This window comes from Lissotriton vulgaris, chromosome 10 (genome assembly GCF_964263255.1).
Source record: "Lissotriton vulgaris chromosome 10, aLisVul1.2, whole genome shotgun sequence".
Classification (NCBI taxonomy): domain Eukaryota; kingdom Metazoa; phylum Chordata; class Amphibia; order Caudata; family Salamandridae; genus Lissotriton; species Lissotriton vulgaris.
The window spans coordinates 247,407,909-247,434,770 of NC_141698.1; the positions used below are offsets into that span (position 1 = coordinate 247,407,909).

The 26,862-nt window shown below is 45.6% G+C and overlaps 1 protein-coding gene across 1 annotated transcript; it reads left to right on the forward strand.

Moving 5' to 3' along the window:
• The first annotated feature begins 2,119 nt into the window (after positions 1 to 2,119).
• On the forward strand, positions 2,120 to 18,809 carry LOC147685045 (uncharacterized). Its single transcript, XM_086939751.1, has 2 exons — positions 2,120 to 3,022; positions 18,798 to 18,809. The coding sequence occupies exons 1-2, from the start codon at positions 2,120 to 2,122 to the stop codon at positions 18,807 to 18,809; spliced, it is 915 nt and encodes a 304-aa protein (XP_086795877.1).
• The last annotated feature ends 8,053 nt before the right edge of the window (positions 18,810 to 26,862 follow it).

Consider the following 26,862-nt stretch of genomic DNA (forward strand, 5'->3'; position numbering starts at 1 on the left):
TGTTAGCTAAAATAAAATTAGAAACACGTGACAATACAGGCAACCATGTAATCCGAGTCATCCCAGGAAGATGCAGCTTCACATACCTGACCTCTAATGAGGGAGAAACGGTACCAATAGCATACAAATCACATTTGTACACACAAACAGAAAAAACATTCAGTCTTAAAAAAAAATACTGTGAAGGCAGTACAGACAGCTATAGCAAAAGAAAGAGCCCTAGCCCAAGGCAAAAGGATAACTGTTTTTACAGCAGAATCAGCCTTTGAGGCGTTATTCAGCCCAGTTAATCTAAAAACGGTGGCACTAGGTCCTAAATGGATACAGTGGGAAAATTCTCTTGCGGCAGAAGACGTGACATACTATTTTGTCCCGGACATGAAAAAACTGAATGATTTGAAATATGAAGAAGAATATCCTCTGCCAATCGAAATTCTGCCTCTCCAACAGTACTCTTGTATAATCTATACGGACAGATTTGTACAACATTACAATGTAGATGAAAAATCCTACAATCCAGCCTGCGCGATTGTTAAAGGTCGCTGGCTCTGCGGTAAATTCAGACCAAAAATAACAAAAACTGAATCATTGAGAAACTGTTCGGCTCAGCGAGCTGAAATCAGATCTTTAAAGATGGCGTTTGAAAATGCGGATCGTGAATTCCCGACACTAATAGTGTGCGATTCGCATTTCTGCGTAAAATCTAACAATAATGACTTGCAGAACTGGGTTCAAAATAATTACAAAGATGACACAGGTGCTACAATCAAGCATCAAATGCTTTGGGAACAGGTAGTTCTTTTACAGAAAGAACTATAGAAGACTCACGTGATACATACACTGAGTCATCAACGTGATGGCGTTCACGTTGTAGGGAATTCATTGGCTAATACAGCCACAGCGGAAGCAACTAAACAGGCTTCCGTAGCCACAAAAAAGCGTTCAGAAAAATACATAGACGGGGAAACGATGCTGGCGGTAAAAACGTCTTCAAAAGGCAACTGTGCAGCACTCCCCGTGAACTATCCACTCAATTATACATATGTAATTGACGCAAACTCCGTTCCTTTTGCTCGAATCCCTGGAGTGGGGGATAGAGTGATTCCAAACATGAACAGGAGAGTCTTATTAGTAGCAGACGCACACATGGGTGAAGGTCCGAGGCACAAACAGGTCAAAGAATCTCTGACTGAATTACAATCAGAATACTGGTGGCCGGGGATGAGCCTGCAACATCACAAATTTGCAAAGAGCTGTCCAAACTGCAACAGAGATCGCAGTAACGAGCCAACCGGAGTAGTGCCATGGCCATTCTAGTAGATAGCATAAGGCTATCCATACGTAAAATCCAGCGTACAATTAATTCCTTCTAAGACAAAACACGCTTAAAAATGTGGCCCCAGCGCTCGGCTGACGCCAGAACTGTTATAAAAGATTTGCGAGTCTTTATCGGCACATACGCAATTGCCATGCTACATTCTGACCAGGGTCCTGCTTTTAGCTCTCAAGCTTATAAGGAGGCCATGACCAGCATGGGCATTGAATTGCGGTACTCTTGTCCCTTCCATCCTGAGGGAAACGGGATTGTGGAAAGAAAAAAATGAGACATAAAGCAATCTATAACGGCAAAAGTATTAGGTTTGGGTAATGGGTGGGTCCAACATTTAATAAGTGTCCAACGTAGTCTTAACAATCTGCCAAGAAATTCTCTAAAAGGTTTCAGCCCGTACGAACTATTGTTCGGAACTAGAATGTATATTCAGGATTTAGATAGTCAAACTTCAGTGGTAGAATATAAGAAAAAATGCTTTGACATCAAAGATCGTTTGGCTGTTTTACAGGACTTAAATGAAACAAGAAAAGCCCTGAGCAACGTAAAATTAAAACAACAGCCAAAAAACACTGAAGATACACCACCTGTCCCAGCAAGACCTGTCTGGATTCCAAAGATTGGGGATCTGGTCAGAGAGAAGATCGCGGTGAAGAAGGAATTTGGGCCTTCTTACAGAAAAGCAGTACCTGTCTTAGCTGTCAACGGAACAAGATCAGTTGTACTACCGCCCCTTGCTGGAAAAAAGGAGAACCGAGTTGTATCAATCGACCTGGTAAAACCACAATCATGTGGCCAATAATAAGTAGTAGGCCCAGTGGACTCCCAAGAAATAGCAGAATACCCAAATTTGCTACAATCCAAGAGGTTCAAACTGAAAGACTAATCACATTTGATAAACCTGCAGTGAATGAAAAAGGACTATGCAACAATGCCATGGAACTTGTGCCTCTTGAAACCCAAATTGAAACAGTTCGTCAAGAAACACCAGTCTACAATGATGTAGCCTCAGACTGTCCTGATGAAAGACAAATTGGAAAAACAATCCCAACAATTGACAGAACTGCATCTGGCTACTTCATCAATTTGGATAACTTTTCTGAAGATCAAAGCGACTCTGAAGTAACGCCAGCAACAAAAAAATTTAAAGACAAAGCTAAAGAACTCTGTCGTCAACTTAAAGAAACGTATCGGATTTCCCCATGGATTGAATTCTGGATTGCGTTAGGTGGACTGTTTCTCCTGCTTTGGCTCATCATGGTACTTTGTTTGGGAAAATTCATTGAGGGGAAATACAGTACAATGGACACAGCAAGTCAGAACATCAACTTGGTCCTAAAGCCACACAAGTCATCTCACATCGAGAAAAGAGAACTATCATCAGTGAATGTGACAGCCATTCCAATACCCGGCGGGGTAGTTTGGGACAAAACAGATTACGAAATCTATGGCCCGGTCGAACTCTTGAAATATCCACATCAATTTAAGGTTTCATTAAGTGACTTTGTAAAACCAAGTACATTTTCTGATGATTGGGACTTTGAGAGTATAAATAATATGATGTCAGATTTAGTATTGTCAGCAACATTTACAGAACATGATTATTTGCAGGGTTCATCGAACTATGAACAGATGTATTGCTATAACCACTATGCACACCATTATTTGCATAAATCTGCTCAGCCTAGAAATGTTTTTAAATATAATCAATGGGAACATTGTGCAACTCCACCTAAAAGCAGTTCAAAAACATTTTATGAGAAATTCCCATACTTCTCAGGGTTTAACACGAGTGATGCTATGGCTGAGATACCCGCCACCCCCTCTCAACACAATCCCCAAGGATGAGAAACCGGAAACAGTTCTGAAGTTTTTGGAAGACGGGAGGGAGTAACCCTCCCGGCCGTATTTATTAAAATATGAAACAAAATTAAAACATTAAATAAACAGTTTCATATTATGTACAATTTCATTACCACATTGCGATGTTTGGCTAACCTTAACAGATTCTCTAATACAAAGGTTCTCCTAGCCGAACTAACATCCTACAAAACATTTACTTGAAATTTTGAAATTGTACATCCTAACGTTTAAGGGCCAACGGCAAGGTCGTAACCGGTGTCAAGATCCCTAACCCAGAAATATCGCCCTCACTTGTGAGGGGCGGCCCAGAGGCGTACCTCAAGTGCAATTACCAATTTCCCTTGACTTGACGGGGCCCCAATAAAACTCGACGCCACTTAGAGGTCGTACGAGGACTCGTGTGAGGTATCTAGAAGGTAGCGTAGACCCCCCCCCCAAACCCCACACAACTTACCACATCTGCCGTCGCAGACGTCCTGGCCCCGGGAAATTCCCCAGGAGGGGGCTGTAACCCCTCCTACCCAGGAAGGGGCCTTGACCGCCTTTCCTTTTCTTTCGGCGACCCATCCTTAGAAGGGACCGCCTCCCCGTTGAGGGGCCAATGGCCACCTCCCCCGAGCGCTCCCATCCGTGCTGGGTGACGCCCACTCATAGGGATCTTCCAATTAGTGCTCACCGATCATGACCTTACCGCCCGACCAAAATAAATACGACAATGCTAACTAAATGACTAAACTAAAAGACAGTAGCAACTACAATTTTATTAAAAGTATGCTTACCAATGAACACTAAAGCAGAATTTCTTTATTTGCGAAACGTAACACAAATCGACCATTCTTTATTACATACTCAAAATCATCACGATAATACCACAACCTGTAAACGAAAATCAGAGTTATCCATCAACTTTATTCAAAAACCACTTGCTGTCCTCAGGGGCTGGTGGGTGGGTCAAAATTGGCTCTTCGTTCCGTCTCGAGCTCACGTGCAGCGAGGAGGTGCAGCTTCAGAGCACAGGAACAAGAGGATGCCTTCTGATCTTGCTTCTCCTTTTATCCGTCTTCAGGGCGGGCGTAAACCCGCCCCTGCCTGCCCCAAGGGTGTGGCCAGCCGCGTCAGTGTCTAGGCCAACCCACTCTAGGGCGGGAAAAGGCGCGCCCCGGCTACGCCGCTTCGGGCATACCAGCCGAGACTTGCCTCCCGCCCAAGATGGCTTCCCGGGGGGATCGTGGTACTCCGCCATACGTTCGGGGGGACCGAGTGGTCGCCCCTTTCTATATGGCTGAGATACCCGCCACCCCCTCTCAACACAATCCCCAAGGATGGGAAACCGGAAACAGTTCTGAAGTTTTTGGAAGACGGGAGGGAGTAACCCTCCCGGCCGTATTTATTAAAATATGAAACAAAATTAAAACATTAAATAAACAGTTTCATATTATGTACAATTTCATTACCACATTGCGATGTTTGGCTAACCTTAACAGATTCTCTAATACAAAGGTTCTCCTAGCCGAACTAACATCCTACAAAACATTTACTTGAAATTTTGAAATTGTACATCCTAACGTTTAAGGGCCAACGGCAAGGTCGTAACCGGTGTCAAGATCCCTAACCCAGAAATATCGCCCTCACTTGTGAGGGGCGGCCCAGAGGCGTACCTCAAGTGCAATTACCAATTTCCCTTGACTTGACGGGGGCCCCAATAAAACTCGACGCCACTTAGAGGTCGTACGAGGACTCGTGTGAGGTATCTAGAAGGTAGCGTAGACCCCCCCCCAAACCCCACACAACTTACCACATCTGCCGTCGCAGACGTCCTGGCCCCGGGAAATTCCCCAGGAGGGGGCTGTAACCCCTCCTACCCAGGAAGGGGCCTTGACCGCCTTTCCTTTTCTTTCGGCGACCCATCCTTAGAAGGGACCGCCTCCCCGTTGAGGGGCCAATGGCCACCTCCCCCGAGCGCTCCCATCCGTGCTGGGTGACGCCCACTCATAGGGATCTTCCAATTAGTGCTCACCGATCATGACCTTACCGCCACAGGCCGGATAGTTGACCGGCTATCCGGACCCCCCACAACACTCCTACCTAAAGGTCATGGTATAACGTTTTTAGCCATGCTAAGAAGTCTCCTATGAGTAATTCATTCCCTACCCGAGACAAATGCACTCCATCCCCCAAATACATACTGTCATCATTAATACACCCATGCGAAATAGAATGCAGTGTCTTGGAACGGAACAACCTACTCACTTTGTTATTAAGCTTTCTAACAGAATGATTTAAAGCAGGAACCGAAATAGCCCCCCGCCACACTTTCCGTGGGATCATATGGGACCACGCAATTGTGCACCCTGGAACTCTCCTCGCTAACCAACTTACAGTGGAAAGCATCGCCTCAAGAAGAAGTCGTCTACCAGTGGTCACCAAATCATTACCCCCAAGATGTACTATGACTACAGACGGCGATGACCTCGTCCGCCCTAGCAAACCCTCAAAAAATGATTGAAACTGGTCAATACAGAGACCGCCTCTTCCGTAGAAGGACACACTGTACCCGTATTCCCCAGCTACGTGAATCATGTCACCTGCCTTGAATACGTCTGCGGCACGTCTCACGTATGAGTGGCCCACGACCCACACCTCCTTTTTCACAGCCGGTGATGTCTGACCGCTGGCCCGGTGTTGGGTCGACTGCAAAGTCCGCCCCGCCTCGTAGGCTTGCGCAACTGAAAACCAAACAAAAACAAGAAGCGTGAGTACATTGTTACAGCTTCACAACATGTGCAACCGCACATACCTTTTATAACAATTGGACGACCAATGCCCCACCCGTTTAACTTGTTCCACATTCAGACCCCTGGCTGTAGCCTCTGTAGCAGCCCCTATCCGAAAGGAATGGGTCCCAAACTCGCCCGGGTTCAAGCCCGCGGCGGCAATCGACATCGCAAGCACCCGCTGAAACTGAAACTTTGTCAGTGGGGTGGCGTCAGCGTGTCTCAACAAGGTCCCCCCCCATGATGCCACCCTTCGTGCTAAATAATCTTCTAAACACTTTACCGGGCACATGGAGGACCCGGGAATCCTGCGTATGATTACGCAGTCACCCATCCCACTTTGATCGGTCTTGGACCTGACAAATGAGACCGTCATCGTCTCCCCTCTGATCTGGACGTGCTCCTGGCACAATCCCCCTGTCACATCCTGCTTGTTCCTCGCCACTAGTTCGCTTACCCGCATAGCCCCATGGAATGCCAGCGTAAAAGCGGCTCGGAATAACACTGTCTCAAACTGAGATGAACACGTAGCAGGGAGTCTGGATAATAACTGGGCCAGCCTATCCAAAACTATCGGGCGCCTCTCGTCTACTCTGCGACCCTCAAGGCGTTGCCACCCCCGTAGCGCTTTCTGTACAACGAAAGACGCTGTCGGGTCCTGGATCCCATGAGCCCTAGCAACAAAGGAAATGGCAGCCCGATGCCTCTGAGCCGTGGCCACCGATTTCCCGACCAGATGTAAGGACATCAGAAAATTCACCACCCACTCCTCCTGGCCCCAAAGCTCCTCTCTATCAGTCCCCAAAAAGGCTAAATAGGACCGGAACGCCCCTTCATATGCCTTCCTCGTCCTGGGTGCTAAACTCTCTCCCACGAGGTTACGAAGTTCGGGGCACCGAGAGACCAGAGAGCTTCGGGAAAGGGTGCCGGCTCCGGGTCCGCTGTGGGAAGAAAACCCCAGAAAGCCTGCATACGAAAACGAGACAGTGCATCAGCCGCCTGGTTCATTACCCCCGGGACATGTCTTGCTCTGAATAGCACATTCAATTGCATACACAGTAAAACAATTTCCTTGAGCAGTCTCAAAATCCATTTGCATCGTGCTGCCTGACTATTGATACACTCGACCACGGTCATATTGTCAGACCAAAATACCACAGAGTGATCTTTGAACCCTTCGGGCCAAGTTCTCAGGGCCACTAGAATGGGGAAAAGTTCCAGGAAAGCAATGTTACTTGTCAGTCCACTGTCATGCCACCATGTCGGCCACTTTTGTGCAGACCATCTTGTGCCGAAGATGGCACCGAAACCTATGCTCCCTGCTGAATCTGTCCACAGCCCCAGCTCCTCAGAGGACACGGCCGGTTTGTTCCAGACGACTCGACCATTGAAATCCGCCAGAAATGCCAACCAAATGCGCATGTCCTGGCGGACCTCAGCCGAGAGCCTCGTGCGATGATGGCCCTCCTTCAGGCCGACCATGGCTTGAGCAATCGAACGGGAAAAGGGGCGGGCCATTGGTATAACCCTCAGGGCAAAATTCAACTGGCCAACTAACTGCTGTAATTGATGCAGTTTAACCTTAGATCCACTTATACACATTTGCAGGGATGTCCTGAACTTTGACACTTTGTCAGCTGGTAAACGAAAACAACCTTCTCCGGAGTCTAACTCGATCCCCAGAAACTCGAGGCAAGTGGAAGGCCCCACAGTCTTACCTGGTGCCAATGGCACGCCAAACTGATTCATCAAGACACAAAATTGCGCCAAAGCCTGCCCACATTCCGGATCCCCGGCTGCCCCCAGGAACAAAAAATCATCAAGGTAATGCATCACACTTTGGAAACCCGTCTTCCTTGTGAAGACCCATTGTAGAAAACTACTGAATTTTTCGAAATAGGCACAAGATATAGAGCACCCCATCGGCATACACCTATCCATGTAATAATGACCCTGAAACATGAAACCTAGGAGACGCTGATTGTCTGGATGTACCGGGAGCAACCGGAACGCTGACTCGATATCAGATTTTGCCATCAGCGCCCCGGGCCCCAGGCGATTCAAAATGGCTACGGCCTCATCAAAGGATGCGTACCGCACCGAACACACTTCCGGGTCTATCGCTTCGTTTACGGAAAGACCACGTGGGGCTGATAAATTATGTATCAGCCGAAACTCACCCGGGTCCTTCTTTGGGACCACACCCAACGGGGAACAAACAAAGTTAGGAACCGGTGGTACACTAAACGGACCGGCGACTCGACCTCGAGTAACCTCCTTCCTGATCTTTTCCTGTACCACGGTCGTATGCTGGAAGACCGATAGCTGATTCTTACATTTCGCTACACCTTGAAAGTCCCCCACTGGGATGCGGAAACCATAAGAAAACCCGTTCCGCAACACCCCAGCAGAAGTACGATCCGGGTATTCACTGAGCCAAGGAATCATTGCCAAGGTATCAATCGGGGTAGGTAAAGGCGCCCCTCGGACTATGTTAGACCTGTTTGGCGCCTCCTCTACCCCCGTTATCACCCGTTTTGGCTCTGCACGTGGACTCAGGATGGGATGATTGCCCACACCCACTACATTCGTGTCTAAATTTGCACGATCCCTGGGGCCTAGTACATTTACCCCTGTTGAAGTTCCAACAAACCCCCCTTTTTCCTGTATTGCCGGCGGGCCTCGAGTAATTGTCGGTACTCGCACCTGACCGAAAGGGCGTCCCCGCATACTGGCGGGAGGATTCGCCAACGTTACTCCCTACTAATGGCAATTTTAACATACCAGTATCCTTCATTTTGGACCATGACACAGAATCATAACAATCCCACGTTAAGTTTTTATCATGTTCTTTAGCCTTTCTAAACAGGTTATCATAGCAGAACCAATGATTACCCTCGTGTGATACCGAGTACCCCATGATTCGTGACTGATAAATTGGCAATTCGGGTAACAGATCGGGCCTTCGTTCCCCCAAGATCGATGTAAAAACCCCCCACGCTTGGCCCCAATTGCCAATGTTTTCATTTACCTTAAAGGCGGCCATTTTTGCGCGCCAAACACTCGGATGCATGAGATCCTTCTGGCCCTTAACATGCTCCATCTCATAGTGATCAGTAAGCAACGAGAAGATGTTTACGTACTCCCCTGCCCATATCTTTTCTTTAATAGCCAAAGGAACATGCTGACCCAACTTTTCCCTACGAGAGGGTGCTGACTCATCCCTCGCAATCGGCAATGGCCGCTTACCTGAACCGGACGTTGCCTCGGCTACTGAACCCGTCCCCTGTGGCTTCTCTACTGCGGCAGCCGGCGTGGACACCTTCGCTGCTTCCCGTGACTCACGCAGTTGCTTCATCAGCTCCTGTGCGTCGACAGCCGTGGCGCCCTCGCTACCTTTTCCCAACCACGCTGCTAATTGTGCTGCCAGCTCGGGCGGCATATCTTCCCCGGACACGGGGGTGACCACAACGGGAATCGGATTCCCTTCCTCCGGCACGGGAGTGGGTGCCTCGAGCGGGGTACTGGGACCCGGGTTGTCTCCCCCAGCTACTCCCCTCCTGGGTCTCTTGTTCTTCCCTCCCGGGGCTGCTCCCGCCAAAGGACGTTTCGGCCCCCCTTCCTCGTCTTTATCCATTCGCCTCTTTAGGTCGGTCACCTCCTTCATGAGAACGCGCAGCATCTGGTCAGTAGTCATGCGCTTTCCCGCCTTCTTCGGCATTCTCCAACAGAGTATCTGAAAAACAAACAAGAACGATTACAACGCTCAAAATTGGCTCTTCGTTCCGTCTCGAGCTCACGTGCAGCGAGGAGGTGCAGCTTCAGAGCACAGGAACAAGAGGATGCCTTCTGATCTTGCTTCTCCTTTTATCCGTCTTCAGGGCGGGCGTAAACCCGCCCCTGCCTGCCCCAAGGGCGTGGCCAGCCGCGTCAGTGTCTAGGCCAACCCACTCTAGGGCGGGAAAAGGCGCGCCCCGGCTACGCCGCTTCGGGCATACCAGCCGAGACTCGCCTCCCGCCCAAGATGGCTTCCCGGGGGGATCGTGGTACTCCGCCATACGTTCGGGGGGACCGAGTGGTCGCCCCTTTCCATGAAACATTTTATTACAAACTGTTAGATAAGACAGGGACAAAAAACATGCTGACAAATACTAAACTGATTTATTCGGAAACATTTTATGAAAAAATGATTACATTTGGTTTTGATTTCTGGAAAAAGAACATTGAAACAAAAACCACCTGGGGTACAAAAGACTGGCAGGTACAAGAATTAGAAGCTTTATTTTGTGCCTGCATGATCCCAGAACAAATAATATTCTTGAATGACACAATTCAACAGACTACATGTCTGGGCATAGCCAAGATTAAAGACCTTAACAAACCGTCTATTCCAAAGCCAATACCTGATAATACAACCACAGATATTGAGATAGACGTATCCCAAATTTTACACCAAAACAGAACACATCCTGATTGGAAAAAGTGGTTAATCTGGTCAACAGACACAAATAACTGTCAAGATAGATTCCTGAATAAAATACAGGGGTTAAAAATGACCAGACCTGACCCTAGATACTCCCCGAGACAACATCCAGGGATAGTAACAACATACAGTGTAGGAAAATTATGCCTTGAATGGCTACAGACATCCACACTGGCAGAAATTAAACAACACTTGACTTTACTTAAAGATGGTGCTGACTTGCGTGATTTCATAATGGGACCACGCAAGCAGCGTCAAAAACGTTTCATAGCGGCCAGTATATACGCTGCATACAACGAAGCTTGGAAAGTAACTCAAATTGAGACAGCAGAAAAAATACGAGAAATTGATCGTAATAATTTGGAAAAATCACTTTCTGTTGTGGACAATGGGTTAATGACTCTGTCCTCCAGAATATATTCACTGGACAGTATTGTATCCTCTGCTATTGACATAATAGATCAGGACTTGCTAATGTTACAACATGGTCAGTCCCAATTACGTTCTATTGTACAACTAGGCTGGACGTTGCAAAACCTGCGTTCAGGATATGTGCCATGGCGTTTAATCAACACAACGTCATTGTTTTCTGTCTTTAACCTTACTGATAAACAAATCAGTTTGGCACAAAAAGGAGCAGACTAACAATTCTGAGCATTGAAAAACTTGAGAGATTACGATTGATAATGTCAGAAAGACCTGTCATTGAATGGATAATACACGGAATAATCACAATTCCGATAACAACTTTCCAATTTAAAAATTGCCTAGAGTATATACCAGCAGGCCAGTATGAAAGGTTGGGTAAAGGGTACATTAAGTCATCATGGAAACTACCGTATACACACACATGTTATAGTGACAAGAACAAAAATGTATTTCTTAGTGGTAATGAGTGCAAACAATCACTAAGCGGTATACTTTTGTGCCAAGGTATTAATTTGCTTGGGGCCTATGAGGGGACTTCTAATAACCTTTCATGCTACCAGCACGGCACACCTGCAACACAGATAGAACCATTCTTTAGACAACTTTCTAACGGGAGTTACGTTCTAATAATGGACCACAGCTGTTGTGGCATGGTGCCAGGGAAAGCATATCTCGTAAGCGTTAGTTCCATGGTCACTTGCTGTATGCAAGCATTGTATCCAAACAGCCCTCAAGATACAGAGGCGACGCTTTAGCCTCCCTTGAATATCTCTTCTATACGAATTGATACTTTAAGCAGAATGAAGTCTGTGCTTTTACAGACAACAGTGCCTATAACGTCATCAAAAGAAACGTATGATCTCCAAGTTGCAAGGACAACAGCAGAGATACATGCACTTTTATCAACAAATTGCCCCGTGCATTTGGTAGAAATGCTAAGCCAAATCCTAAATATGTCAGATGCCAGTGGTATCGCACATGTATTTAAGACAATTTCTTCGGGACTGTTAACACCCTTCGAAGCAGTCCTGGGCATCTTTCCCAATTTTGTCCATTCGGTCTTTGGCGGCCTACCACTACTTTTGGGACTCGTAGCAGGAATTTTATTTTTGACCCTTCTGCTCCGATATGGCAAGCCACAACGCAGACGAGACTCCAGCAACAATGGAAGAAACGATCCTAGCTGTACGCTATCGGGACCGCATAACTAAAGTCCTTGGATTAGCCTGGCTAAGAGATCTGAATATGACCTGGTTTCTTTCATTCAGACCTATATGGCAGAACTGCATCTTACCTGAGCTTCGATGTATGCTATGCGGAGAGGAATGCGTGTTGGACACCTGTCTGACACTACAATCAGTAATACCAATGGATATCGATACCTTGCTAAGTCCTGTAACGGCTCATGCATCGTGTTGTCCCCAGCGGTGACCAATCCTGATGACGGCATTCATTGAAACTTCACCACTACGATTAGGTGGGAGTGAAGCAAGAAATGAAAGCAACATCACCCAGGTACGACCTTCTGTGAGCATTGCTGATCCTGACATCGATGATAGCAATCATTATCACGACTGCACTGTTGCGGCATTTTCAAACTTGGTCGAACTCTCACCTGAATATGTAGACCAATTTTTTGCGAGTCTGTCTGAAATGATGTTCTCCCCTGAACGGAAAGAATAACTTTTTAAACAACCCGGCACACAGCGTTCCCCAGAACTCTGAATTCGGCCTTCAGATTTGATAAACAAGTGCTACTGAATAACATTTGGAACTATTTTTTTCCCTTGAAAATGAAATCATTTTTTCCAAAATTCCAAAATATTTACCTTTTTCTGGCACATGTACTCTGCTTGAAGTAAAACTATTCATAAAGAACAGAGCTTCTATTTTTAGTAGATCTAGAGACAAAATATTATCTCAGCCTCTAGCATATTTACAGCGACTGTATTTGTATGTGATGAAATGGTCTCGTCCTTCTTTTCTGTATTAAGAGCCATTTCATGTGTAATTTTCGCAAATCGTTCAGTTGATATATATAAGCAATTTTTCTGAATGATCATACTGCTTGAAAGCGTACAGTACCTATTATCATTTTTCGTGTATTTCATATGCACCCTTTCGATTGCATGAAATGTATTTTGAGGTGGGTTGGGATACACATGCACCTTTATATGTTTACTATTGCTTAGTTTTTAGTAATTGTTGGACATTAGATCGTGGAGTGGGTATTGTGTTTTTTATCTAGGAACCAGACTCAATATTACCATTTTATGCCCTTACACGGCTATAATCAATAATATCCATATAACGGCATAAGAATCAGATCCATATTTCGGTAAATCGCCCTTGCAGTCCAAGGCAAGGCAAAAGCTACTTCCTTAGATTCCTAGAAAGCACAACGCGTTCTTTCAACACACCAAACCTCCAGCAACCTGGGAAATCCCCATGTGCTTTGTTTTGATTTGTAATAGAACTCCTGCAAGCACTGTAAGAACGGCCAGTTCTTAGTGACATCTTTATTGGCGTCTTATGTCCAAACCTTACGTCAAACTCGGCACCTTTCAGGTATAAATATACCAACCTTGCCTTAAGCAAACACACAGTGGTGAATTCTGGAGCAGAGCAGCTATCTACTTGCCGAGAGCCCAGCAGATGCGAGAAGTCCACGGACGCTGCCCCTCCTCTTTGACGCGCTGAGAAAGACGCTGTCTTTTCTCCTGCCGAGAAAATCCAGCTCCGGCATTTCCAGCCTACCCTTGCGGGGGACTGGGATATCGAGTCCTGAGAGAGAGATACCAGACCTCCTACATTCTATACCCAAGGTACAGTGCTGACTAAACCCTTGGAGAGAATTCTTGAATCAGATTCTTGGCAAAACCAACTTAACTTAAACTTCTACTTACTTACTCCTTCCCACGTATTAGGCTTAGGTCAGGTACACCGGGGTAGGCGTATTTTAGAAGCACCAGTTGAGCACGTTAGCCTATGTATATATGTATGTATATATTTTATCCATTTTAAAGTATCCCATGGCTAAGAAACCATATCAATGCTTTTACAGTATTATTTCATAATACTCCTTTTACTGTACGTACTTTACTTCATATTAAGTATTGCAATTGTGGCAATTCATTTCTCTTGCATGAGAAGGAAGACTGCTCAATAAATAATACCTTTTATTGAAAACGCCCGTCTCTCTCTTCTCTGCACTCTGGTGAAACTAAGAACCCACATCTGACTGAGTGAAATAACTGTCTATTGTTTTCACACTACTCTAGAGATTTACTCTTATTCTGAGGGAGCAAAGTTGTCATGTTTATGCGGTTGTCGGAAGCTGAATCCCTTCTTGTCTGAGCCAGGAAAGCTGATCCCTTCCTGTTCATTCAAGAAAGTTTCCAGTGACCTCTGAGCTAGCTGGCGCAAACCTAAATTAAGTCTAACATAGTCAGTAGAGACCTAGATGACCTCAGTCCTACGTCTACACTGCTGTTTATGTTATTCCAATGCGCAGGGCCTATAGGGAAAATAGGAACTACACTAAAAGTTAGTGGCACCATGTGTCGGCTCCGTTGCATATACAAATATCCCTCACTGATCAAAGGGAGTGTGGTGCTGTGGTCGCTGCCACAAGTTGGGATCACTGCCATTCAGGACTCAGAACACAGTTGCACATGTGAGATTGGCTTGTGTTGAACAGAGTTAGTGGCAGCATGTGTCGCCAGCCTTCCATATGGCAATATGTCTCACTGATCGAAGGAAGTCTGGTGCTGTGGTTGACTCAGGCCGTTGGTGGCCCCATCGGCCTGCGTAGTACAGGCTAAGTGCCTCCACGTGTCGCTGGCCTTCCATATGCAAATATACTTCACTGATTGAAGGGAGTCTGGTGTTGTGGTCGCTACCACGAAGTTGGGGTCGCAGCCATTCAGGACTCAGAAACCAGTCACACATGTGGGATCGGCTTGTGTTGAACAGGGTTAGTTGGCACCACGTATCGCCGGTCTTCCACAGTGTAGGCCAGAGGCTGCAGTCAGCAAAGGCCCACAGGCAGGTGACGCTGACTTGAGCTGCACAGATTGGGAGTATTTGGTCTTCTTAACCCATTATAGTCTCTTACACAATTTGTGTCACTACTAATCTTGAATTGTGAACCATGTAACCCCAGTGTAGGGTGCAGTCAGTGGTCAGGATGGGTGCACAGCCACATGGCATAGAGTTGAGCTGCACAGTTAGTGGCACCTGGAGTACTCGGCGTGTGCGCACCCTGCGATGATACGTGGTCCTGGTGGGCCCTACTGGGAGCAATGTCTTGCCTTGATAAGGCCATGTAGAGGTGACTTATGGTGCAGTGAGTTAGTAGCACCTGAAGCACATAGCGTGTGCACATCCTGCGATGATGCGTGGTCCCAACGTGTCTTGTGAACTGGACTGCGTCATCTGCAATCACCACTGCATCTGAATTGGGAGCCCTGTTGTCTGCAGTGTAGATCGAAGGCAGTAGTTAGAAAAGACATCAAGGAATGCTTTTTGTCACTTCTTCTTGACAAAATCAGAGGACATAGAGTACAATTCTCTGTGCAATTAATAAATCAAGGCTGAATTCAATTTGTGAACCCTGCTGCCCCCAGTGTAGATCGAAGGCAGTAGTCGGTACAGACATAAGTCTGCGATGCTGTGCTGCTGGGTTCGCAGGGGACCTGTGTGGAGGAGGCCCGCGGTTATGTAGGCAGCCACGTGCCATGGTGAGGGCCGCCGCTCTGCAGACTCGTTGGTCTTCCCATAAGTGAACCACGCCCAGGGCCTGGCCTATTTATTCATACTCCTATGCTGGAGTGGCGTTTGTTGGACCAGCCCACTCCGCTTCTGCTTCCGGGGGGGACAACACAGCTACATGACCGAGATCCTCCCCACTGTCTGAGGTAACATGGTTGCATCCACTGTGCACTAAACTACAAGTATCAATAGTATATATCCACATGGAGAGGTTTGTGCTTTGCATAGTGAGGTCTGTGCAGCACATCAGCGTTACACTTGGCATTGTGTGCATTATTATTGATGGGTGACTTGCCTCCTTCACACATACTTGGTTGCTACATCTCCCAACATTCAGCTTTTGCGCGGCTGAGGGGACATGGTATTTTGGAAAGGTCCGTTGTCCTGTTTTGCGCTGCCTCTGTAGTAGTAGCGGGGGGTGGTCTGGGGGGGACGTTCTGGTGTTGTTGGCGCTGGGTCTTGTGGCCTTGTTGGGTGTCGGAGCTGCATGATCAGTACCTCTATCACGTCTTGGGCTTTAGATGTGGCTGTGAGTTGGGTCTAATTCACGCAGTAGATAGTCGACCTCCTTACACCAGTTAAAGGTTGATGTTCATTTATTACTGGTAAGTCGTCCTATCACCTGTTTTGGATCGCATTGCAGATTTAGCTGGTTGTTGAAAATATGGGGAAGTGGTGTTTTCATGTTTTTTTGCACGGGAACGCCTACTTTGCACATCATTAGCATTAGTTGTGGCTCTCGTTTGTGGCAATTTTGTTGGCGGAAGGTATCGATGGAAGAGTGGTGAGATTTGCAGTTTTCACCAGGTTGAGAATGGGAAGATAATTAAAAAACACAGAAAAAAAAATATGTTCAATGATTATAATTAGAAATTAGCATTTAAAAAACCTTTGAAATTCACTAAAAAAAACATAGGTTTTTACAGACGTTTTAATTAGGAATTAGCATTTAAAAAACCTTAGAAATTCATAGAAAAAACATAAGTTTTAGGGACATTATAGTTAGGAATTAGCTTTTAAAAAACCTTAGAAATTTAAAGAAAAATCCATAGGTTTTAGGGACGTTATAGTTAGGAATTAGCATTTAAAAAACTTTAGAAATTCACTGAAAAAACCATAGGTTTCAGGGACGTTATAGTTGGTTGGACATTTCACTCATAGAAAGCCATAGAAATTCCCCTGTTATAGTTAGTTGAGCTAACTATAACTCGCGCCCCCACAATGCACTGCTGATGACGTCACATATTACATCATTGATGACATGGTAAGTGACATCACAGATGACATCTCAAATTACATCCCTGATTACATCACTGATTACATCATCCACGTGAAAATCTGATGCATCTCATCAGACCCTAATATAACACTTGATACACCCACTCTAAACTACAGACTATAATTTTCTAAACCATGAACACACCAATACCAGTTAGTACATATCCACTCACTAATTCCTAGGTCTACACACACATCCATTCATTCACCCATACAGTCACTCATACATACAGTCAGCCATCAATACTGCATTATCATATCCAGTCACATATCTATACAGACACTCACACAACGCCTCTCAATGATAGAGTTATTCACACATCTAGTCAGTAATGGAAATAATGAATCACACTTTTATTTACTCACCTGTACAGTTATTCATATTCCACCTCACTTATTTAAACATATACTAACACATACTTGCACTCTAATACAATAACTAATACAAGCACACACTGATCCATACAGGCACTCTCACAATCACTTAGTCTCACATATAGTCTTTTTTACACACCAACACTCATATATACTGCCTTTCACATATGCAGTTAATCACACATGTACCACTGAGGCATCCATTCACTCACCAAGAAATTCATATACATACTCACCCAGCCATACAGCCCTTCACATATAAAGACTTGAACACATATACCCAGTGAATTATCCACTCAAACATCTATGCACAGAGTCACACCCCCACCTACCCACACAGACACTCAGGCACCCATACAGATACTCAGACAACCAATCAATAGCCCATATAGATCCTCATTTAACTGCTAACCAACCCATGCAATCGCTTACACACCAACTGACCACCTAAACTGTGTGAATGTCTGTATCAGTTGGTAACACATGCATTCAGTAAGACACAAATAATCACTCACTTATACAGTCAGTTATACACGTACTTAATCATCCATCCTGACTGTTATACACCCATTCATTCTTCAATACATCTTGGCATATAAATATAAAACATATTTATATTTTAAAGAAACACATAGTCACTGGATGATGTCATCAGTGATGTCATTTGAGATGCCATCATTGATGTCACTGACCATGTCATGAATGATGTAATATGTGACATCATCAGCAGTGCATTGCAGGGGAGCGAGTTATAGTTAGCTCAACTAACTATAACAGGGGAATTTCTATTGTTTTCTATGAGTGAAATGTCCAACTAACTATAACGTCCCTGAAACCAATGATTTTTTTCAGTGAATTTATATATATATTATATCTTTATATATACATTTGCCTATATATATATATATTAGAAGATCTCTGGGCGTTATCTGCAGGCCCTGTTCCTCAGTCTATAGATGGCCAATCTACATCATACTCTTCTCCCTCTAAAGGTCCCTCTCCAAGTGTCTGCTACATATTCGTGTATTCCAATAAGACCAAAGTACGCTGTCCCAAGCACTCTTCCATTCACTCAGGCACTACATATGCACTCATCCATTTCCCCAGGCACTACCCATGCACATATCCAATCACCCAATCACTATGTTTGCACTCATCCACTCACTGAGGCACTAAATATGCGCTTGCAGATTCACTCAGGCACCATTCCTGCATTCATTGCAACATCCATGCACCAGTTGTGCACTCATTCAATTATCCATACACCAGTCATGCACTCATTCCAACATATATACATACTTTATCGTTTTTTAATTGTAAAAGGCGGTTCCAACAGGAACCTTTTTGTTTTTTTAATGCTTAACTTAAAAAAAAATCTTGCATATAATAACAAAAATGGCAATTGGGACAGCAGGAATTGAAATAAAACATGCATTGAAAAATGTGCAAAATATGTAAAAGTTGAAAAAATATCATGTATGCTGTTTTGCAGCATTGTGAATAGCTCCAAGACACTGCTCACCAGCACTTGTGAAAAAAATACAGTCCATGCAGTAAGTGGCCATTCCTGACAACTCTGGAGCCATATCTATTGCAGTCGTCTGCACTTCAAAGGGGAGTTTCTGACCAGAAATTGTTGCTGCTGCCACTGAAGTAGATGGTCCTCCAGCTTCTGTCTGCTTCATTGTCAGTTGGAGAGGCATTTTAAATGTAATAACATGATGTTGTCCCACATGAATACTTCTTGTTCGACCCGCTAGAGAGGGTCTTCTTGCAGACTCTAAATTGCACAAGTTTGACACCTGTTTTTGATTCAACTGATGAGATTGTAAAAAAATCCCATGCCACACTGGCTCTCTTTTGTGAAGGTTCCTCTTCTTCCACATCTTCAGTCTCCACCTCTTCCACATCCTGGTCCAGCTGTTGTTCTTGCTGACCCCCATCTCCTTGCTTTGTTGCCATTTCTGATAGAAAAGAAGACCAAAAGGTTTGCACTGCAAAATGAATCCACCTGCTCAGAATGAGGTTCTATGAAAGAAAATTCAAGTAGGAGGAGTGGGCGTGTACTTCCTATTGATTTTGCTGAAAAGTATATTCTCCAATGATATTCCTTGCTTTTTCAGTCATGTGATATTCGGGCTGACCGAAATAGTCGCGGTTAATCGGGTGAAGCAAAGTTGTAAAATACAAGTTTAAAGTAGTTTTTAATAAAAATGGAAGGAAAAGCAGAACTTTCAATACTATAATAGTAAATAGCTACACAAACTTTGTTCACAATACCCCTTAATATATGTTTCAGAGTTGTTGAAAAACATGCGATATGCATAATTACCGACGTCTTTGTGACCTCTGCTGAAACTAACTAGAAACATATGAGTTTGAAAAGTACAGTAATAAAGCTCTACTGTTAAATATGCTGTAGAATATGTCTATATATATGTTTTACATTTTGTATAAACCACGTGCTCTTCATGACTTAAAACGTCACTGCGGTGACTTTAGCAATCGCGAATAATGTTTTTTTGTAAAGGTGGCTTTCTTCCTAATTGATCATACAAAAAAAGTTAAAGCAATATTCTACTAAATATTTAGAGTTAAAGTTTATTCATTTCAAAGACCTTTATTTCGATCACAGATCATAAAAGATGCATAGTATTTGTACACAGTAAAAGAGATTAAACATAATGTGATCCAATGATTAAGAACATTTTAAGAAAGAGGTAACATAGGTGCAATAAAAGTAATAAAATTTTCAGGGGTGCTATTATATAAGTCTTTTGAGCGCTCGATTCCGGGTGAACCACATAGAAGTCAAGAATTTAGAGAGGGCGTAAACCACAATGGGAGAGAGGTCTGACTTTAAAATTCTATAGGCAGGTTGGAAATTTCTAAAGCCCATGTTCTTAAGTAGCGGGACTAGCCAGTATCTTCTGCTCTTCTCGTAGCCCTTACAGAAGAAGACGGCATGAACATCGTCTTCTTTCTGGTGAGCACACACTGGGCATAGTTCTGTAGTGGATCGTAATTGCCATGACGCTGTGAATGAAGCTAGAGGGAGGCATCCATACCTCCACTGTAGGAATAGTTTTCTCGTTAGTGTTGGGGAGATTGAGTCAAGGACACTTTCAAGATAGTAAGAGTCTTTCACTTTGAGGAACGAATGTGTCAAGGATCCTTCTCTCGTGACATCAATGACTTTTGTCAGCATCAGTTCATAATAGGCTCTCACAAGTACTTTCTTTGGAGTCTTTGCACAAGAGTTTAAGGGATCCGTCCATAGTTCCGGGAGCCCTATCTCCTCAAGCATTGTCCTGACATAGGTCAACCACGGAATTCGTTTGGCGTTCCTCAGCTCTAGAAATTCCTGTAATTCCTCTCTGTAGCTTATAAGGTCTGGGCTAGACCACAGGCGTCTCCAAAAGGTTAGCGGTTTGATTCCCAGCTCTTCTGTTATAGATCGAATTCCCAGGTCCAATCTGAGGGGGAGTAGGGGGGTGCTCTGGGGTAGAGCGACAACCTGTCTCAGGAATTTGTTTTCAATTGTCTGTAGTTTTGGGAGTTTGGAATGCCCCCACAATTCACCCCCATATATGACACCCGCCCGGGCCTGAGTTTTGTAGATATGGATAATTGGGGATAGTGGACGATACGAAGATTTGTTCGCCAGACGCATCGTGCCACCCGCCAACTGAGCCAGTTTGATGGTCACTTTGGTTAAAGTTTATTAAAAAAATTCCTTTAAACTTATTTTTCAGTATGTGAAATACATTTACTGATGACGGAATCTCCACTGTAAATGCAACAATGTAGTGCCGACTTACAAAATTGTTAAAAATAAAACCAATTATTAATGTATTTTATGATAAACACATATACAATCATAAAATAAGTAGTGTGTTATATAAATACAATACACAATCTCCAATTATAGAAAGAAAGTACGAAAATGTTAGCGTTTTACTTACCAAAAAAGTGGACCTTACAATTAACAAATAGAATTTTTAAAAACTTTGAAAATTAAAAAAAACAAAGGATACAGGAACGTTACAGTTAACAATTTGCATTTTTTTAAAAACCAAAGAAATTCACTAAAAAAACAAAGGTTACAGGGATGTTATAGTTAAGGAATATAATTTTAAAAATCTTTACAAATTCACTGGAAAAAACACAGGTCACAGGGACGTTATAGTTAGACTGACATTTAACCCATACAAAACCAGAGAAATTCTGCAGTTATAGTTAGCTGAATTAACTATACCTCGAGCCTCAGCAATGCACTGCTTATGACCTCACATATTACATCACTGCTGATATAGTCAGTGACATCACTGATAACATCGCAAATGGTATCACTAATGACATCATCCACAGAATCACTGACGTACCCATTCACATCCCATAGACACTTTCCTACACCCAATCTAACTTTCACACTACCATTCTCGAAACCATTCACAGACCCATACCAGTACTTCCACACCAACTCACTGATTCATAGATCTACAAACACATCCACTCACCCAATCATACAGCCATTCATACTTTCACTCACTCACTAATATAGCCACTGTTATATCCACTCATACACCCATATACCAACTCACACACTGAGTCAGGCACCCATTGAGCTGCTCACACACCTAGTCATTCATCCATACAGTCAATCACACAGCCACTTATTCCCCCATGCAGATATACACCCACCCACCCACTTAATCATACAGATACTAAAACGCACTCACTCACCTATACAGTCACTGAGACAAGCACACACTCACCCATACAGCCACTCTCGCTTATACCCCATCACTCACCTATACTGCCTTTCACATATCAAGTTGCTCACCCATATACCACAGACACATCCACTTACTCACCCACACAGCCATATACATACCCACTCAACCCTACAGCCCCTCACACACACACTCACTAACCATACAGCCACTAACTCACCCACTCACTCATCCACACAGGGAGTCACACATACCCTCACCCTCCCAAACAGACACTCAGCCAGCCATACAGGTACTCAGACAACCAATCACTCACTCCTACAGCTACTCATATGCCTTCTCACACACCCATACAGCCACTTAGACATCAAATGACAGACAGATACAGACATTCACACAAGTCACTCACCCATACATTCACTGAGACACCTAATCACTTACTTATGCAGTCAGTCATGCACCCACTGAATCATCCATACAGGCACTCATACACCAACTGTTTCACTGATACACATTGGTATATATATTTAACACTTATAAACTTTTTAAAAACACTCTTAGTTACTGGATGATGTCATGAATGATGTAATTTGAGATGTCGGTCATCAACGTTGTCTTCAGTGATGTCACTGACCATGTCATGAGTGATGTAATGTGTGAGGTCATCTTGCAGTGCATTGCAGGGCAAGAGTTATAGTTAGATCAGCTAACTATAACTGCTGAATTTCACTAGTTTTGTATGAGTGAAGCCTGAGCCTATATAAAATGCCCGGTAACCTTTGTTTTTTCACTGAATATATATATATATATATATATTTTTTTTTTTTAACCTTTATTTTTTATTAGTGGCATTCAGCAGAGAGTCATGACAGTGACAGCATCGATAATCCAAATCAGTAATATTCACGGTACATTCAGTGGATAATCATCACCTTTACCAGGGCTGGTACAGTGCAAACATAACACACAACTTACAAAAAGAGGCCTATTCACAGGGAAACCTCCCCCCATCCAGTTAGGGGCAGAAGGAGCGGTGAGCCCACCTCATCCCCGTACACAAACGCAATTGCAGGTAAGGAGGAGAATTATTACCTAACCCATCCAACCCCCCGGTCATCTCAGTCCCACCCGGCTATCCCTCTACGGAGCCCCGTGTAGCAGTGTATCGTGTGTGCTCCAGGGGAGCGTGGGCCGGCCTAGCACATCAGTGGACAATCAGTGTGAGGGCAATCAGAATGTAGTACTGTTTGAGACGGTGTATAGTGCCCAACCACCCAGGTGCCATCCACCCCAACCCGTATCCACAGGGTCAGGCGTACATGGCTATCCTCATCGGCCTACAGTACCAGAGTAACAGTAGGAGTAAGAAGACCGGTCGTCGAAGGTGTGTCATTTGAGTTGCACGTATCTCGGACCTCTCAACACCGCCCCATCTACAATCGCATCATCCCACCCCAATGAAGACGGGACAAGGTTCTTTCCATCGTGTGATACGTAGTATGGTGGGTATGGTGTACAGTACCCAGACACGCTCATGGGCCCGGCAGCGGCTCGTCATCCCCAGAAGAGTCGCTATGAGTCGCTTGAGATATCAAGTATACCTGTAAAGGAGACCAAAAGTCTCTGGGTGTGCAGCGGGCAGGTAACAGTTCCGCATAAACGCCATGCTGGTCCTGGCAATACGTGAGGTCGTCCAGCCATTCCTTAAATTTTGGTGCCCTGCCTCTCCCCCATCTGCAAGCAATCCTCCTCTTAGCAAGTAGCAACGCAATGTCAACAAACCTACGGTCTGACTTGGGTACATTTTTGGTATAACCCAGCAGCATCACCACCGGTTCCATGGGAAGAGGGCCAGCAATCATGATCTGGAGTGCAGCATGTACCTGCTCCCAGTACGCCTGTATCGCTCCACACTCCCAGGCCAAATGGAGGAAACCCGCGCTCTCCGCCCGGCATCTCGCACATCTGTCGTCCTCCGAGAGGTGAAATGGCAGCTTCCTGACCGGAGTATAGTAATATCTCTGTACGAACTTGTAGTGGATAATTTTTAATCTACAGCTGGAGGAGACTTTGGCAGTGACCTAGCAGCAATACCTCCACTGCTCGTCAGTGAGTGCGGCAGGTAGGTCGGAGTCCCAGGCCGTCCGAGCCTTAGACTGAACCAGTGGGCGCTGTTCACGTATGGCAGCGTACAACTTCGACACCAAGTGCCTGCCATCCGATATGAGCAAAATGTGCAACGGCAATACTGTACCCGGTTCCTCCGGGAAGTTAGGGAGTATATCCCTCATCCCCTGCCGGAGTCGAATATAATAGAACATCTCCATAGGAGTCGGGGGAGTAGTCCGGAAGACCTGATCCTTGGTACGAAACAGTCCATCCTGAAACAAGTCACCCCAAGTGTTAAGGTGTATCCGTTTGCACATGGATCGAAATCCATTTTCCATTAGAAGCGATAACTTTGGGTGGTACGCAAGGGGGATTGCCGGTGAGTAGAGCATAGGGGCTCCTAGCAGTTTAGTCACTCTCCGCCACGAGTCTATAGTACAGGTAACAGTTGTAGCAGGCGTCTCGACATCACCAGCTAGGCCCATCAGCATGCCTCTGAGCGGTAGCGGGTGAACGATCCAGTCCTCAGTGGCAACCTGAGGCATGTAGGGAGCGGGGTTAACCCAGTGGTAAGCATGCTGAGTCTGAGCGCTGAGATAATACACCTCCAGATCTGGTATATCGAATCCGCCCCTATCGTATGGTTGTGTCAAGACATTCCAACTGAGACGCGGCTGCTTACCGCCCCAGAAAAGGCGAAGCAGCTCAGACCGGAGTCGTTTAAAGAAATGTGCACCCGGGAAGTAGGGAATGTTTTGAAAGAGGTACAAGAAGCGTGGGAGGATGACCATTTTTATCAGGGAGGCTCTGCCTGCCATCGACAGCGGGAGGGCCAACCAGAGGGTTACGTTGTCGGTCAGTCGTGAGATAGCCACCCCATAGTTCATCCGGACCGTGTCGTCCTTATTGAGCGACACTTCAACGCCCAAGTACCTCAAATCAGAGCTGCACCACTCCAAAGGGTAATCTAGCGGGAATTGAGTCAAGGAAGCCGTGAGGGGGAAAAGTTGCGACTTTTTCCAATTGATGTGCACACCAGAAATGCCCCCGAACAGCACAAATTCTCTCAGAAGTGGGTTGAGGTGTTCCTGTGGGTGCCGCACATACAAGGTAACATCATACGCATAGAGGGAAATGCTGACCTGCCGTTGATTACAGTTAAAGGCACTGGCCTTATGTAATTGCCGGATCCTGCAAGCCAGCGGCTCGATTGCTAGGGCAAAGAGCAGGGGCGACAGGGGGCAGCCCTGCCTAGTCCCCCTCGTGATCAGCATTTGTGCCGAAAGTACCCCATTGACAATGACCCTAGCGACTGGAGAAGTGTAGAGCAGCGTCACCCAGGCGATGAATATCTGGGGGAACCCCATTCTGCCCAAAATGGCCATCAAATTACCCCACTCCACCGAATCAAACGCCTTGGTGGCGTCCAGAAATACAGCAGCGACTGGCAGAACAGTGTGCGGAGATTATGGGACGTGGCTCTTCCCGGGACAAAGCCAGATTGATCGGGCAGCACAAGGATAGTCATAAGCAGGGACAGCCTAGTTGCGAGCACTTTCGCCAGTATCTTCGCGTCGCAATTTAGCAACGACAGGGGTCTATAGGCATCGGTATCCACCGGGTCCTTCCCCGGCTTCAGAAGCGAGGTGATTGCCACCTCCCTCATAGAGCCTGGCAGTATCCCCTCCTCCAGCGACTCCTCAAACACCTCTTTCAGCACAGGTGCCATGATGTCAATGTAGCACTTATAGAATTCGGCCGGTAGGCCGTCCAGCTCTGCAGCTTTGCCATTACTGAGTGACATGATCGCTTCCCGGATCTCATCCAGCTCGAAGGGGCATCCTAAGAACGCCCGGTCGCCATCACTCAGCCAGCATAGTGCAATGTCATCTAGGAAATTTCCGAACTCCACTTCGCCGGCCTGTTGTGTGGAATATAGCCGCCGGTAGTGCTGCAGGAAGGTATCCTGAATCCCTTTAGAATCCTGGTAGACCCTGCCCTCGCCATCCGCAATTTCTAAGATATGTGTGGCGAATCGCTGGTGCCTCGTGAGTGCCGCAAGAACTTTTCCCGGCCGATCCCCCTCGCAATAGCGCCTAGCCGTCCAGTATTTGCCGCGGAACTTCACCTCCCTGGCCGCCTCCTCCTCATAAGGCGATAGCTTGGCCCTGAACGCTATCGCTAGGTCAGGGCAAGGATTACCGACCATTTCTGCCTTTAGCGCCTTAAGCTCAGCTTCGAGCGTGGACAACGTGCGCACTATGTCCCTCAGTATGCCACAGCTCTTAGAAATCGTAACACCCCTCACTGTCACCTTAAAAGCTTCCCAGATCGTTTCGACCTTATCAACGGACCCCTTGTTCCTAGGGAAGAAAGCCTCTATCTCCTCTCCAAGTTCCTGTCTGAAAACAGGGTCAAGCAGGGCAGAGGGAAAGAGCCGCCACTGTGGCCTCACCCTTGCATAGCCAGGCATTTCAAGAACGGTCAGGACAGGGCAATGGTCCGAATAAGTGCGAGGCAGATGTTTCACCTGAACGACTCCCCCAGCTAAGCCCCGTGAGATAAAGCAGTAGTCGATCCTGGCCCATGAGCGCGCGTGTGCAGTGAAGTGGGTGCCTTCCCTAACCGTCGGGTGTAAGTGCCTCCAGCTATCCAACATGCCGGCCTCCGTCAGTATGCCCTGAAGTGTGTCCCTAGCTTTCCTATTGTATT